The sequence below is a fragment of the Stegodyphus dumicola genome, chromosome 9 (assembly GCF_044657685.1).
Source record: "Stegodyphus dumicola isolate Sdum_Otavi_A_Nest chromosome 9, ASM4465768v1".
In the NCBI taxonomy this organism is placed as follows: domain Eukaryota; kingdom Metazoa; phylum Arthropoda; class Arachnida; order Araneae; family Eresidae; genus Stegodyphus; species Stegodyphus dumicola.
Genome location: NC_140776.1, coordinates 177,552,889 through 177,570,292, shown reverse-complemented (window position 1 = coordinate 177,570,292; position 17,404 = coordinate 177,552,889). Strand labels below are relative to the sequence as shown.

The 17,404-nt window shown below is 32.4% G+C and overlaps 1 protein-coding gene across 7 annotated transcripts in view; it reads left to right on the top strand.

Moving 5' to 3' along the window:
- LOC146995568 (uncharacterized) overlaps positions 1 to 17,404 on the top strand; it is a 38,023-nt gene that overhangs the window by 13,438 nt on the left and 7,181 nt on the right. For 2 of the 7 annotated variants that reach the window (XM_085824383.1, XM_085824384.1), the window contains 2 exons: positions 11,474 to 11,515; positions 13,183 to 13,248. In XM_085824383.1, the coding sequence (XP_085680509.1) occupies positions 11,474 to 11,515; positions 13,183 to 13,248 (108 nt within the window). Of the gene's footprint in view, positions 1 to 10,295; positions 10,325 to 11,473; positions 11,516 to 13,182; positions 13,250 to 14,900; positions 15,135 to 17,404 lie in introns of those variants that run through there. The other 5 variants (XR_015043154.1, XR_015043153.1, XM_085824385.1 and 2 more) reach the window with 5 other exon arrangements.

Below are 17,404 nucleotides of genomic sequence, written 5' to 3'. Positions count from 1 at the left end.
ACTCGGTAATATACCTAAAACACATTAATTATACCAACTCTAGAAATTAGGTGTTCACATCATGAGTTTGTTTTATGGTTTGGTTTATTGAGATTACAGCAAAGCACACTAGGGCTATCTGCCTAAGGGAAGGGATGCCTTCGTGGAGGACTTTCTAAGGGAAACTGGCTCGTATACATGTTACACATGGGAAAAACCACGAAAGCATCCATCCATGCAGCCAGCCCGTTCGCGGGATTCGAACCTCGGACCGAACTACCAGTGTTCAGCGACTTTACCGCTCGGCCGCTGGTGGGCTCAGTTGGTTTTATGTGATTACCGCAAAGCCTCGAGGGATAACAACAGGAGGGATCCCTTTGTAGAAGATTTTTTAAAACTGCCTCGTATACCAGTTACAAATGGAGCAAACCAAGGAAACGTCATGTAGCCAGCCCGTTCGCGGCATTCTAACCTGAGACAGAACTACCAGTGTTCAACGACGCTTCGGCCACTAGGTAGGCCCGTGCACTTAATTGGAAAGTGCAATTCATTATGTAAACAGACATGAAGGTGATAATCAGTTGTGCGCTGTTTTAAGTAATCAAATGTTATAAATGCCCAGCTGTTACATTTCTTATTATTTATTAGTCATGTTTTTATTACGTAGATCATACGTATGATATAATTATGAATTAACCCAATAACAAAATGTGTACACTCTTTAGTACTCAAATACTCATCAATTATTTTTCAACTGATTATTACATACCCATAATAATTTGCAAAGAACTGGTAACTATAGTTGCTGCCAATTACATAATCGTTATCTGAATTAAAAGTAACTTCAAATAAACTTCTTGGCAATGTTCATTTTTGTATTCATACATACATATATATATACACATCTAATAAGTCATATATTTACATACAGATAGAGAGATGCGATGTGTTAGAAGTTGTTAATATATATTTATTAGTATTAATGTAATGAATAAGATTTATATTAATGAATGTATATACAAATGTTTTTCATCATGCATAATAATAAATCCATAAATTTTCAATGTTTCAATATGTAGCATTTACAATAAAAGTATAGTTTCTAATGTATTTATAATCCAAAAAGTATTTCATTAATAACATGAAAATAATAGACAAATTTAATGAGTATTCTCATTATTACATAAGCTATGCTTTTCTTTTTTATGCATCTTTTATGCTGTTTAAAATGTGTCACTGATTACAGTTAACAATTTAAAAGATAAGTAATTAGGAGAAAAACCGCACATATACAAACAGATTTTAAAAAATTATTCAACTTAAATTTAAGAAATAAAATTCTATTATATAACAGTGTTATAATACACGATCAGCACGAAATACGACAAATCTGGCAAACTTTTGGCTACGAACAATTTGTAAACAAATCCGAACTGCAAGAACGTTGTAAAATACTGTCAACTCTGAAATTTACACGATTATATATTTAATGAATATATACACATTTAAAAAATGACTCAGGCAGTTGTATTACAACAAAACAGCCATAATTAAATCGGCCTCTATTTCCACCGTCCATCACTTCACAGTGAGAGCCATCGCCATATTGAAAGTTACCCGTGATCCTTCAGAAGCTGACCTTTCGTCTGATTGGTTGAACGTTCGAGGAACACATCTCCAGCCGAAACATTTTGGGAAAAGTTTTAAAATGTTGCTAGTAGCCGGGACAGGTTCCTCTAAGCTAGACGAAACATTTCTCGGAAGCCTGCCACTTAAAGCCGTGCTGCTAGAATCTCGTTTCTCGGAATTGTCCCGAGTAAGCGCGCGCGTCTATAGATGTGATAACAGCCTAACACAGTAAGTCTGATATAATTCTTTTCTGTCTATATGTTGGTTAATGATGTTTTCGAACTTGTTTTATTTAACAGTATTTAATTTACCATACGAATTCTTGACTTGAATTTTTTAATACTTTTTTTGAGGGATCTTGAGATTTAAATGGCTGTCCTGTTCCCCATGAATAATTCAGAACTCAAATCCACTATTATGGTGATGTGACTGAGCTTGGGTGTAAAGTTAATTTTATGCTTCTTAAGATGTGACTAAAATAGCTACAGAAAATTCCAAGTTTGAGTCAAGTGACTACATGACAAGTGTTTATTTCTGGGAAATGCTGGTGACTTTTGAAAGAAGCTGCCGCAAGAAGGTTCATTCTATATTAAATGTTTAAATCCAAATCACGTGGCTATAGGATCCATTAGATTTTTAAAACTTAATATAATTTTTAAGTAAACCTCTTAATTTTTACTAATTGTAATTTTCGTGTTTTCCTATTCAGAGTTAAATGCAAAATTAAGCAATTGTTTCCTGTGCAAATACTGATACCTTTAATTGAAATCAAACGAGGAAAAAAGAATTATGCGACATGTAATTAGCTAAAAGTTGAGTAATATTGTAATTGAATAATAATCGCAAACCCTGACTTTAAATTGCATCTACAACGGTGAATCGAAATGTTTTTCCTTGGGGTCAGGCCTCTATTTTTACTAACGGATAAGGCCAGCAGCTAGCATATCTTCTTGCAGTGGGCACAGTGACTGGATCTCCAGAGAAGTGAAAAGGGGGGCACAGAGTATCAAAGGCCTGGGATTTCATTCTAAGATATAATATTTCTTTCCTCAAGTAGTTCTACCCCTTGAAAGTGGACTCTTGTTTATTTGCTTTTTCCGTTCCGAAGAGGCGGTTTGAGAATATCTGGTAGGGGGTTGAATTGGCCATTTATATCGCAGGGGTCTTAATTACAAACATAGTCATAAATTACAAACGAACCTAAAAATGGGAAATGGCGAAAAAGGGCGTGACAGCTCGCTTTGTAGGCATGGGAAAATGTAGGTGTCATTTAAAACATCTAACTTCTCTGCATTTAATTGTATGGAGAGGAAAACAAGTTTAATTCTATGTATGAATGCAATTTTGTACAATAGGAATGGATTATTCAATGATAAACTGTAAGGCAAATAGCATCTATCTTTTTTTTTTTTTTTTTTTTTTTTTTTTTTAGGCATAGGAGTAGAAAGGTGCATATTTGTTACATCAATAAATCTATAGTGTAAATACCCAGATTTGCATTTCGAATGCTATGTGACATGTGTATGAAGTATCTGAGAAGTCTAAACACAAATGGCTTTCGACCTTTTCACGTCTAAGGACCGTTTACCAAATTCCAAATACATTGCGATCGCTGCACTTTTAGTTAATTTTCTAATGCCGCGTGAACACTTAATTGATTTTGATTAGAGACTTATGAATAAAATAACGCAAACTAGACTGCAGAAAATTCTTAAGAGTGCAGTTAATCTTACTGAACAGTACATTATTGATGCAGTTTTTGGTTATATTCGTGTTAGTTAATGTGGAATCCTTAATTATATATATATGAACTTAAAGCATCTTATTAATTTTTATGTTTTTCCTTTTCGCATTTTATTTTTCGAGTTTGTTCTACTAATGAAGTCTTATTTTAATTTTCACATGTTTAGATACAGTCAAAAGTCGTTAATTCGGACACCCATAATCCGGACCTCAAAAACTTTCTGTGCATGCGCCGCGTTAGCACATGCGCACAGGCGTTTTACGCGTGCGCGTAAGACCTTGACCACTGCGCATATGCGTGTGCGCATGTGCAGAATACGTTTTCGCCTGCGCGTTTAATGTATAACGGACGGTGTAAGCTAAAATTATCTAATTATCTATTTCAGTTAATGTTGATGATTGTGTTGTTCCTTAATCTTCAAATTGGATCCCGCTTATTATTTTTTGCAGACTGTAAGAGCAATTTTATAAAAGTAAACTTGAACTTTCGATTATGTCAAATAGAATTTCCGATGCTGGAACTTCCAAAGGATCTACAAAACGAAAGTATGTTTCAATGTCCAACAAACAAAAAGTGGAATTGTTGCAAAAAATGGATAAAGACATGAAGAATGTGACAGAGAGGTTAGTGAAAACGAAAAAATTTCGATTGACAAGTTAGTCGGTATTCTCGGCACAGCAATTAACGGGACTTTGCGGATTTCTGGAATTCTACTGTACCTGCAAATTCTCTCACAAGATTGAAGATGAACACAACCAGTGAAGGGTGTAAAAGACCCGTTTATTGTTCACAAAATATTTAACATTTGGCACGGACTTGCATGATTACAAGAAATATTGGCTACTTGCAGTGAAAACTTAAAACAGGAAGTAACATAAATAAAGGTAAAGATTACACAAATCAGTTTAAGCTAACAGGTAGACTCAGAAACCTACACAGGCAGAATACTAACTCAACCGCAAGAATGCGTAGCCACTTTTAAGTTTAACAGGTAGAAATCATTAACCTTCCAGCACATTCGCTTGGCAATTTTATATGAGCACGCTCGTGTCGTATTTTTTACGACATCTGTTATTCTACCGTTTTTGGCACGAAAAAGGGACAGAAATGAGTGAATGTTGGTAATAACTTTGTTAAAACATAAAATATTAACCTCATTATTGCAGAATACAAATGATGTCACATTTAAATGATAGTAAATTATTTTTAAACGCTTATATTAGTCAGGTGGAAAGCAATGATGTATTTTACTATAGAAATTTTAAAAGTTATTATTTAATAACTGTATTTTAAAATCCAAGCTAGTTTTAATATTCTATTGTCCTATTGATTTATCGTCGGATCGAAGATAACTTGTCAGAAAGAATAAAGCTCTTGTAGCTCATCTCAGTTAGCTATTTCAATTCCAATGCGATCACTTGAGAACAATTATTTTGTATTTACATGGTATCTTTTTTTTATTCCCATCACATGTAACAATCTCTGTCTTTTGAGTATTTTATCTTTTAGCAAACTTATATATTTATTTGTACATTCCAAAATTTCATCAAGCATATTTATATCAACTATTTTAAAAAATGTTCCTATTTCATCCTTTATATCCTTGGCATAGTGTTTTAGGCCAGGTAACGCTCACAATATTCATCTTATTTGTCTTTGAGCAGTTTATCTACTTCTGATTTTGCCACTTAGAAGATTTATCCTTACTAACATAGAATTTATCAGGGTTGGCCAAGCTTCATGTCAGCAGGAGCCGCACGTTTGAATTCAGGAATGTTCAAGAGCCGCATCTAGATTTTCTAAAAGCCACAAGTTCATATTTACATCATTATAGTATTGGTGGAGGAGGTTCTAAATAGAAAGAAATGCCTGATAACTTTGTAAAAAGAATCTAAACTAATTAATTACTTCTTTTTGGACACTGAATAGTTTTAATTTACCATATTTCGTACATATATTTTATATGCACCAGCCGCACAAATTGCCCGAGAGAGCCATATCAGGCTCGCGAGCCACACTTTGTCCACCCGTGGAATATATCATCATCCTTCCATTTTTCTATATCATTATTACTATCATCATCTGAAATATAATGTTCAGATTTACAGCTGATATTATTTATCTGTATATTTTCCTAACTCAGATCGCTATTATTCTCGCATCCAAAGGTTTCCTTGTCTTCTCTTTCTTTGTTAGATAATTCTTGAAGAATGCGAGCAAAATCAGCTGGTTGCACGTATTTTTTTGCCGTGAAAACCGATATAAAAATTATAGAGTCAAATTTATACAAATTAAAATAATACATGTCAATTAATAACACAAAATTACAAAATATTTGAGAAAAATTACTTTCTGAAATTTCAGCCACCTTTTACGAAGAAGCTGCCACATAGCACAAAAGCCCAGTGATAAAACAAGAAATGTCATATGACTTCCTGTTGGCACATTCCATGATGTGGGGAAGGGTTGAAAGGAGGAATAGAAATGACATTCAGACGTCTCAGCCGCAATATGCGAGAAGTATGCATTAAAAACCGAATTTGTCGTAAACTTTGTGCATAGTGCACATGCCAGAAGGTTAAACATGCACTCACAATAGCAAAAACACTAACCTTTTATGCTAAATACTCTCGTTCACCCTACTTCATTTGCACTGTGGGGGGGGGGGGAGCTAAGGGAATTCAGGAAAGGTTCACAATGTAAAATAAGTATTAGCAAAAATAAATAAAACCCCACAATATGTAGTCTACATTTTAGTTTAATGGTAGATTACTGTGATTATTTCATATGGTATTTGAAACCAATATGTGGTACTAAGTTTTGTACATTAAAACCTGCACTTGTTAAATAGCACAATGAAACTTTTTTTTCATTTACAGTACAAAGTCTGAAATCCGGACATCCATTATTTGGAATGATCTGAAAGCCAGACCTTAAAGCCACAAACATTTTATTATTATTATTATTAATGCTTTACGCATGTGCATTTGATTTTTCCTTGCATAATAAAACGTGTGGAGATTTTCACTTAAAAATTCCAATTCTTAATTTCACTTAGGCAATAAATAAAATACCTCGTTATGGAAAAACAATCATGTAAGTATAAATTTGTGAGATTAATAATTTGGCTCCATGGCTGAGTATCTGCTTGGCATACATCTCAAACTGAAACATTCACCTATTTTGGCCTGGCAAGTCATTATTTATTATATTTTGCTTTCATCACCGAGTGTTTATCAATAAATGACAGTTTCAGTAATAACTCATGCTGTGATGTCTAATTTTTTTTTTTTTTTGTATTAATAATTGAATAATAACAAGAGTACGCCAAACGTTTATGCTAACATTATGCTTGGCAATAATTATAGATTTTTAAATGCTCTAAGAAATGTTGACGAGAAAAAATTCAATGAAAATTTCTTTTCATATGCTAAAAATAGATTTTGTTAATGAAACTCATAGGCCAAAAGATTACATTTAGTGCTATTTTAATTCAGAATAACTGATGCATTATTCACCATAAGCCCAGAAGCGTCGATAGAATTTAGGGAAGACTAAATTTTTGGAATTTGGGTAAACACCAAGGGGCAAAATTAAGGGATGAAAAGTTTTTATGATTTAGGGAAGGCACTGGGATCCAAAGTTTACGCACGGTGAGAATTTAAAACTTAGGAAAGTGCTTTGTAGCAGAATTTAGAGCCCATAGAGACTGCACCAGGCGGTATCGAGCACCGGCCCTAGATAAAGCCTTAAGTATACGTGGGAGTTTATTTATTCAGAACTCGGATTAGTTTGAAGCATGTGCAAGAAATAAACATATGTGTAGTAAATAGCTAAACTGATACAATTCAATCTTAATTCAGTACACAATAGGAGCAAGACAAAATTTAGCGAAACAACTTGGTTTTCGTTGCCAATCTTGTGATACATAGCCAATAATCTATAATGGACGCTTTTAAGCTAGGCTAAAATTATCTTTATTGATTCTAATAATTAAAGATAATCATTCAATTAATGTAGCAGACTGCACTGCTCCCTGATCTTCTAATTTGCTCCAGCTTATTATTTTTTGCAGACTGTTATTATTATGGCAATTCTATAAAAACTAAGCTTGAACTTTCGATTATGTCGAAAAGAGTTTCCAATTCTGGATTTGCCATAGGATCTACAAAGCAAAAGCATGTTTTGATGTCCATTAAACATAAATTTAAACAACTTACATTGAAAGAAATGTTTAATAAAGCAAACAAATATTAAGCTTTTTTTTTGTAAATTTTGATACCCTTTAGATCATAATTATTCTTTATTTCATAAATTATGATTTCATATTTTTAATTGTATAATTTCTGCATGCCATCTTACCAGATTTAAATTGATGATCTGTCGTCCGGAAAAATCCCAAATCCGTAATCGCCGAAGTCCCGACCATTCCGGATTTCGGACTTTGTACTGTATTATGAATTTCTTTGCACTCGAATATAATAAAATCATGAATTCAAGCATTTTTATTCTGTTTTCTTAATATCGCTTTTTATTATATATTAAACAATGTACACCTTGCTCCCCCCCGAAAAGGGAGGGGGGACAGTTCTATATCTTCTGCTCTATTGGACCGACGGTCGAAATTTAACTTATGTTTTCCATGTCTCAAAAGTGCGACGTGACATGTATTAGATTTATATATAGCATTCTTCTAGCATAAATATTTTGAGACAAAATCGGAATACCTGCAAAAAATTAAAGTTTTTTATTCAAAATTTCCTAAGGTATATGTGAATTTAAATTTTGGCACGTTTTGAAGTTTGGCATATTCATTAACCCTTTCCAACACGCTACCTTTTAAAGTTGGAGTTTTGATTAAAAAAAAAAAAAAAGATAGACAGTCTAATTAGGCCTAGAGAGTTGTGAAGATAGCACTTATCGTTTAATTAATGGAGGTGTGCCCAAAGTGGGCACACTGATTGAATAGAGTTTCAAAAAGAATTCTGAAACGAGCATTATTGTCTATGAACTGACCGATGAGATGCAGAGAAACAAAGAATACAGACTCTCAGTTGTCCTAGATTATCGATGAGCTCGGTCTAGGCACACCTAGGGTTCGCCATTTGATTTTTTCCCAGATTTCAAGGTAAAACATTAAAACTAATATAGAATAAGGTGATTAGCATATAGCCAAAAAAAAAAAAATAACGTAGAAATTTCTTTTCAAACAATTCCTTTTATACCCTAGAAAAATCTGGAAGATTTCTTTTAAAAATGAGGGTCTTAAAAACTAAACATGTTTAAAACATATGGACTGGCTTGTGTTGAGCTGCCATCTACTATAAATAAAGAAGGTTCAGAGTAACCTATAAATCCTTTTGCATTCAATTTTTTTGTGCGTATAGAAGGAAATTTTTATTCAAAATTTACAGAAGGAAATTTTTTATTTTTATTCAAAATTTCCTAAGATATATGTGAATTTTATTCAAAATAAAATTTATTCAAAATTTTATTCTTCTGTCAAAATTTTATTTAAAATTTTTTATTCAAAAACCGGACACACTGTGCCGCAAAGCGTTAAAAGACATTAAATAATGAACAATATCCATGAATGTAATTCAAACATTCCTATTTATAGTAGGTTTTGGATATAACACGTGAACATGTATAACTGATTTTTGAATGGTAATAACTAAGCAGTGCTGTGAGTTGCGAATACTATTAAGAAAGTTGTAAAATTTCATTTTGGGATTAATGTTATAAAAATACTTTGTGCTCTTTAAATTTTTGGTTTATTTGAAGCAGAAAACTTGCTTTCAGTTAAAACTTTGGTATAACTGTTGAAATAAATGTTTAAAAATATATTTAATATTCTTACAAAATGTCCAGCTGCAGTAAGATAGTGCAAGGCGGATTTAGGATTGCAAGAAAATGGCAATGGAAAGCAGGTTGCCTTGGCGCAAAATCTCCCATGTGGCGACAAAGTTGGCAATATGCCGTGGATTGAAGGAGAACATTCTAGAACAAATTCTTACCGGTTTGGCACGAATGTTTTCGAAGGCAACCCAAAAGCTATATAACCCTGCTGGTATGTGAAGTAGTAATGTCTCGTAGTCTATCGAGTTGATCTATTCTAACGTCGAGGTGCCTAGTCCGAGTATCACGAGTTGATGCATCGAGTGCATCACGATTTGTAGCTCGGAGAGTCTCGATAGTACGTAGAGTTCCGAGAACGAATTGAGTCGGGAGCCATTCTCCGGTGCTTCACCATTATAGCTTTATAGCCTGAAGCCTGTATTGCTGATTGTTTTAGCGTTATTTGTCATAGATTTTCAATGACTGTAAATGTGTTTTTGGAGCTGTCCTGAGTAATACTGTCTCATAAATTGTGTTTCCATTCTTCATCAAGTGTTGTTATTCAAAATCCAAATCCACGAACTCGTAAGTATCCAACAATATTTTGATGACAATATTGGAAGAAATCAAAAGGTCGACAGATATCATTGCCAAATAGTCAACTATTAATTAGATGCATTTTCAGAAATAAGGACTAAATGCTGATTTTCTCTTTTATATTATGCTTTTCATATTGTTTTTCTATAAATATTCTAAAAATGCAGTAACAACAGATATTGTTAAAGGGAAGGTCTCTCAATACCATTTCTGTTTGAAATGGAAATGAATGGAATTAGGAGAAAAATCTGTGTCAAAGTAAGAGTGAGCTGATTATACAGAGAAAGTATTGATAATTTAAAATAAATTTTCCCTTTGATTTGTTTACAATTTTGGTTTTATTTATTTATTTACTTTTTAAATGAAGTTTTTTTCCCCAAAATCCATTTCATTGTTAGATTCTATGTTAATGTTAATTTTTTATTGAATATGCATTTTTGTTTTTCATGCACTGTGTACATACAGTTCAATTCATTTTTTTTTTTTTTTTCTTTTTCTTTTTTTAAAGTTAGGGCAAGTTTTCGGGGACCGGAAGAGGTAAGAACAATTTCCCCTCCTTAGCATTTCTCTAAAGCATGTCTTCAAAAAAATTCATGAATATTGATTGATTTTTATTTTAAACATTCAAAATATATTTTCATTGTTACAGCAGTATTTTTAAGTGGAAAACGTAGGATTTTTCTTGAGTATTGTGTTTAGGAAATTCCTAGCAGATTTATTATTCTTTTTAGTATGGAGATTTAAAACTCGAAAAAGTTTCTATTTTTATAAAACAGGAATATCATCAGTGGTTCTTGAACATCATAATACTATTTAAGCAGTTTCTCTTTTCAAATTTTAAAGAAAATTTACCGTATATGCTCGTGTAATGCCTGCACCCCAACTTTGCAGATATAATTTATGTTAATAAAAATGACCCACACAATGTCTGGTCCCCAAAAACTAAAGCATTTCTTACTTTAAAATATTTTTTTTAGAATTCCCTTTTTCCCTTCAGTCAATATCATTAGTCGATAAACATCTTTAGAGAAAGAATATGCATTTGTTTTGTCTTGATCTATAATTTGATCTATAATCTGGAATCGCCGAAGTCCCGACGAGTCCGGATTAACGACTTTTGACTGTACTTACCAAAAATAAATTAGTTTTGAAATTTCAGTTGTCTGTGTAAGAACTTCAGATAAGAACAACTTTAAAAATGTTTTTCAAATACAGAACATTTCTGTGTAAGCCAAGAATTTTTAATATATTGTCTGTTACTAATGTTGATTCTATTCTGTACACAAATTCAATATGATTTGCAAATAATTTGAGCACGAAAGATATATTTCAGATTAACCATTTGAAAAATGTTTTCATTTTTTATTTAATTCTAAATTACATACTAGTCATATTTCTTATTATGAGTTGATGCCAGGATGGAAAGCAGAGACTTTTCCTGGTTTTCTGGTATCCAGTCATAACATCGGTGCAGACACGATAATAAATGAAGGCAGTCCAAACAGGTTTAGTAATACTTTTTAGTGGTGATACTAAAGGTTTTCAATTTTTGTTTAGATGGCACAATTAGGTAAAAGGTTGAGAACCACTGCTCTAGATGTTTGACATCTGATTGTAAATTTAAGAACTATTTGAATATGTGCACTAACTATTGAAAGTTTCTAAACATATTTGTTACTTTTACAGAGTGTGACATCACCTCCTCCACCGCCACCCCCACCTCCCAAAGTAAGTTTTGTATATTATACTTCATATATATTAGAATGAGAATAAATATCTCTCAATTAAGAGTTTTAATGTAAAATTTTATTTAACTTGGTTATTAGCTTTTTTATCACTAGTCAACTTAGTGTAGGAGCTTTTATTAGACAGCTGTCCTCAGTTTTAACTTCCCAGTCGAAGTTAAGTCTTGCCTTTTGAGTTATTATTTATGTTGATGTTTAAATAATGTCCTTTATTGTTATTGCAAGAAATCTTTTTTTTAATAGAAGATAATTTTGAGGTGTGTATGGATAAGTTCTTCGTAGTATTGTAATGTTGCGCGCTTCCAACCTGCACGCAACAATAGTGGTGACTGCTATGAACTGGAAAGTATACAAAGTCTTGAGAAGGGTTTAAATCCCTTTTTATTCAACTTTAGAAATTACAGATGCGTGCTCTTGACGCTCACAAACTACGCCGACCCGGCGGTAAAATAAAAATAAGAAACTAAAAATGAATAATAACAAGTGACTACCTACGAGGCTCTCTAAAACATAACTAACCTAACCGCGTTCTAAGATACCGCTGACAATTCAGCAAACTTCTGAATTTTTCGTTGAAAGATTTAACTATCTACCGAGGCAAGCACACAGGCCGAAACGCGTGGTTCTTCAATTTCTAACTAGCCACCTCCACGCTCGTGAAGCAAGAAAGCACCTTTCGAACTCGTTTCCCTTCTATTTAACTCAGAATACTTCCGCTGACTATTTTCAATACTTTGCGCATTCTACTAAAATTTACATACTCTGTCATTGGCAATTCCAGGAGAAAGTAAGGCTTGAGAGGAAAGATAGTTTAAACTTAAAGTAAATGTTAGTTAAAATAAATATAAACCCTACAGTATATTGAAACGAAGCAGTAAAGAAACATAAAATAGTAGTCTAAGATTTTCCTATAAAGCTGTGTCAGAAAGTCAGTTCAAAGATCTTAAAATATCTTACGCTGTTGTAAAGCTGTGAGCAGTTCGGAAAATGATTTACTTTATTCTGTATCCTAACGGAATTTATGCCCCATCTGAGACTTTAAGTAATGACCGACATAATGCGTCGTTTGTGCAACTGCTTTTCTCATCCTCTACTGCTATAACATCTAAAGAGTAGACAGATTAAACATAAAAGGTATTTTCTTGATTATTTACTGTTACTAAGAAGATCTTTGTAGTTTTTTTTATGTAATATCTTAGCGGCACATTATTGCTGCACTGATCTCGTAGATATATATCTGGTACTTCTTTAACACAATGTCTTTCAATGTTAAGCATATAGAATTCCAGATCTGTAAAACTATTTGAATGCTTAATTAATACAGAATAACAAAATAGTATCAAGAGTCATGTTCTATTCATTAAAGCTCCAGTTTTCATTTTCCTTTCAAAATCGAAGAGACATAGCTGATGAAAAATGCGCACAAAGTTTATTAAAAAACTCGGATACACTTGTAGCAGCTGATAATGTTTTAGTAATTCATTCTGTTTTTAGTTTAACTTGATATTAATATTTTATATAAACCGACATACAGCTATTTAAGATTTTTTATATGTAATTGCAAATATAAGAAATATTTGTAATATGTGTTGTAACTATTGAAAGTTTCTATCTATATACTATTTGTATATTTATATACTATTTTTAAAGGACTCCTCATCAACGACGAGAAGCCGAAGGCAGCGCCGCCGGCTGCCTCCACGACGTCCGAAGCCTGTAAGTTTTGTACATCATCGTTTATATTATAAAGAGAACAGCTAATTATTTGTCAGTTAAGATTTTGAATGTTTTTTAATTCATAATTTAACTATTCTTTTAATATTTCAATTAACTTGGTTAATAGAATTTTTATTAGACTTATTTTTGGAGCTTTTATTAGACATCAGTTCTTTGTCTTAATTTCCAAGTTGAAGTTAACTCTTGTTTCTTAGGAGCATTGTTTTGTTGTGCACATGTTTAAATAATGTAATTATAAATAATTTGTAATCATTTGCTTACAATTTTTATTTGTAATAATTAAATATCAGGAAATTTAATGTTTCTTCATGTGTCATATACAGTCAAAAGTCGTTAATTCGGACACCCATAATCCAGAATGATCTATAATCCGGACCTCAAAGCTACGAACTTTCTGTGCATGCGCCACGATGACGCAAGACACCGTAAGACTTTTACGGCTGCGAATATGCGTGTGCACATGCGCGTAATACGTTTACGCCTGCGCGTTTAATGTATAACGGACGGTATAAGCTAAGCTAAAATTATCTCATTCAGTTAATGTTGCAGATCGCATTGCTCCTTAATCTTCAACTTGGATCCGGCTTATTACTTTTAACAGACTGTTAGAGCAATTTTATAAAAATAAGTTTGAACTTTCGATTATGTCAAATAGAATTTCCGATATATATTTACTAATATGTAAAGGATCTACAAAGCGAAAGTATGTTTAGAAGTCCATTAAACAAAAAGTAGAATTGCTGCAAAAAATGGATAAAGTCATATCCTTCGTTTCTCAAACCATTTCGAAATATGTTTATCAATTTCATGCTGCTCTGCGGCCTGGGGGGGGGGGAACGCCGCGGTGTGCAATGAATTGGAAGTTAATCTGTCAGCACTATCCTTATCTTCAGGGCAGATGTTTTTATTTTATCTGGCTTATAATTCCTTACTAAATGTAGTATTTCATCTCGATGTACTCCGTCTTTGATATGATTTAAATCAAATTCCTCGTCATTATAATTCACTTCCGATAGTGGAGAGGTTATTGAAAACGAAAAAATTTTGATTGACAAATTAGTCGGTATTCTCAACACAGCAATCATAGGACTTGAACAGCAGAACTTTGAAACTGAAGAAGAAATTATGTCTGTTTATAGAATTAAAGAGAAAGTATTATCACATAAAACGAAGCATCTTAACCCTTTGATGGTTATGAACGAGTTCAGCTCGCAATTGAATCGTGCTTCATGATGCGCGCAAACGAGTTCCGCTCGTGAGCAAGATTTTGACCGAAATGGTTAGTAACGAGCACTACTCGCGTAGTGAAATTTTTCCCCAATGCGCGCTGACGAGCTGACTTCGTTCGCCATTATTATTCTGCACTGATTGTGTTTCAAACGAATGCTACTCGCGAAATTTAGTTAGTTTTACTGTCTACAGATGCAAGTATGAGTTCCATGAATTTCTTTGCATAATGAAGATGGATTTTTTTTTTACCTTGTTCATTTTATACGTATTATGGCGCGGTTTTTAGGGTGTTTGTACAGTAAAATGGCTCAAAAGCGAAAGTTAGATAGGTATGATGATGATTATGATTGTGATACAGAAAGCTTATCAAGTTTTGAATCTGATGAAGACTTTGTTCACAGTATTTCAAGCTCAGAAGACGATTCAAGCGATGAGGAAGATTTTTCGAGTGTTCGAGTGTATAATTGATTCAAGTTCTCACGCTCCTAGCCGATTTAGTTTTACTGCTGATGTAGGCATGAAAGCTTGCGTGACAAATATTTCTGAAATTCTCTATTAGAAAGAACCTACTAGACGATGTGTGGTATGTTGCAGCAAAAATGATGCTAATGGAAAAAGAATTCGCCATGAAACACGTACGTATTGCAAAGACTGTAATGCCCCATTATGTGCAATTCCATGTTTTAAAGTATATCACACACAAAAAGATTTTTAGGTAATTACTGTATTTATACTGTGCTTCATAAAGTTTTACATTAGTTGTATTTATTTAGTCCTTTCAATTTAATATTTGTCTTATATTTATAATTAACTATTATTATTTATATAATTGGTTATAATCATTTATAATTTACTGTTTAGTAATTATTTTAAAGTACGTAAAAACTATTATTTATGTACTACAAATACTTTAAGAAATTTTTAAAACACGCGAGGCGAGCTATCTACGACACCGCCAGAGAAAGGTGACATTTTCGGAAGAACGGCGGGGGAAAACAGCTGCCACTTTCGACTACTGTTTACTTCTAATGCTGCGCGAATTAAGTAAACGGAAACTGCTCATTTCCATAACCGTCAAAGGGTTAAAGAACTTATATTGAAAGAAATTTTGATACCCTTTAGACCATAATTGTTCTTTATTTCATAAATTACGGTTTCATATTTTTAATTGTATAATTTCTGCATGCCATCTTACCAGATTTAAACTGATGATGTATAATCCGGAATCGCCAAAGTCCCGACGAGTCCGGATTAATGACTTTTGACTGTACTTACCAAAAATAAATTAGTTTTGAAATTTCAGTTGTCTGTGTAAGAACTTCAGATAAGAACAACTTTAAAAACGTTTTTCAAATACAGAACATTTCTGTGTAAGCCAAGAATTTTTAATATATTGTCTGTTACTAATGTTAAATTTATTCTGTAGAGAAAATCAATATGATTTGCAAATAATTTGAGCACGAAAGGTGTATTTCAGATTAACCGTTTGAAAAATGTTTTCATTTTTTATTAAATTCTAAACTACATACTAGTCATATTTCTTATTATGAGTGTCTGATTCAGAATCTGTTAGGATAAATTAAAAAATTTATCTTGGTTTTCATTGTACCAAAGAAGGATTTAATTTTTTTTTCTTTTTTTTTTTTTTTTATATTAACATTATACTGCAAATCCTTAGCTAGATGGGAAAACCAGCAAATTTATTTAAATCCATTGAAGATGGTAGGGCTGGAAGAGTGGCAGGGGCCAAGTCCCCTTGGTAGTATATGGGGAATCTGAAATTTTAGCAGATAAATTTCAAAAGTAATAAATCGCTAGTCGATTCTATTTAATTTATAATTTTGGGGTTTTAAGTTCTTCATAATATAGGATAGTAGGCTTATTTCTAATTTATAAATTTTTGTTCCAGCGCCGACCAATAACAAGGTCAATATCTAAATCGCAGGGTCCTGGGATGGGGACGTTTCAGTAAAACAAATTTAGTTTAATTTTATGTTTTTTCATATATTTAAATTTTTAATGAAGATATTATGAATTTTTATGTATTTTTGCCTTGCCATGAAGTGAGAACTGAATGAATGAGAAATATATCCCAAATTCGAGGAAATAAGTATAAATGGAAATGCAGCAAAAAATGTGCATAATGTACCCCATACAAGAAAGTCATATTTTGTTCACATCAGATTTTTTTTTTTAATAAGGAATGCTAAATTTTCCTAAATAAAAATGCAAAGAAATGTATAAAATGTTTTATTTTGAAATTTAGAATATTTCACATTTAAAAATGACAACGCATGAATATTTGGTTTCATTTAAAATATTTTTTTAAGTGGAAGACTGTATATCTGTGACATAAGTAAACAGACAAACAGTTATATAAGTGAAGGCTGGGAGAGGAACTTTGCTGGATTTGATGCAATTTGCACATATGTGTCTTCGATTTTGACTGAATTTTTGTCACAAAGTCTTGGATTGTATGCAGGTTCTCTTATATTTATATATAGCATTGTTCTAACACAGGTACTTTGACAAAAAATGGGATTTTTTCTGAAATGACAAGCCAATTGTTTTCCATATTTCGGTTCTAGGACTCAAATTATGCCTAAATATTAAATTTTGCAATTTTTCGTGAGAAATTTATGGAGAAATTTAAAAATTTATCTTGGTGCATTTTTTTCAGTTTGCTCCAACTCACTTGGCAAACTTCTTAATTTATACTAATCTATTTTTTCCCCTTTTTTCATTGTACACGAGCGGGGGAAAAAGTCATCATTCATACTTTATAATATTTGTAACAAAGTCTTAACCCAAATTTGGCGTTATTATCGCTTATAACAAATATGCCAAATTTCAAAATGCGCCAATATATAAATCCGCGTATGTTTTAGGAAATTTTGAATAAAAA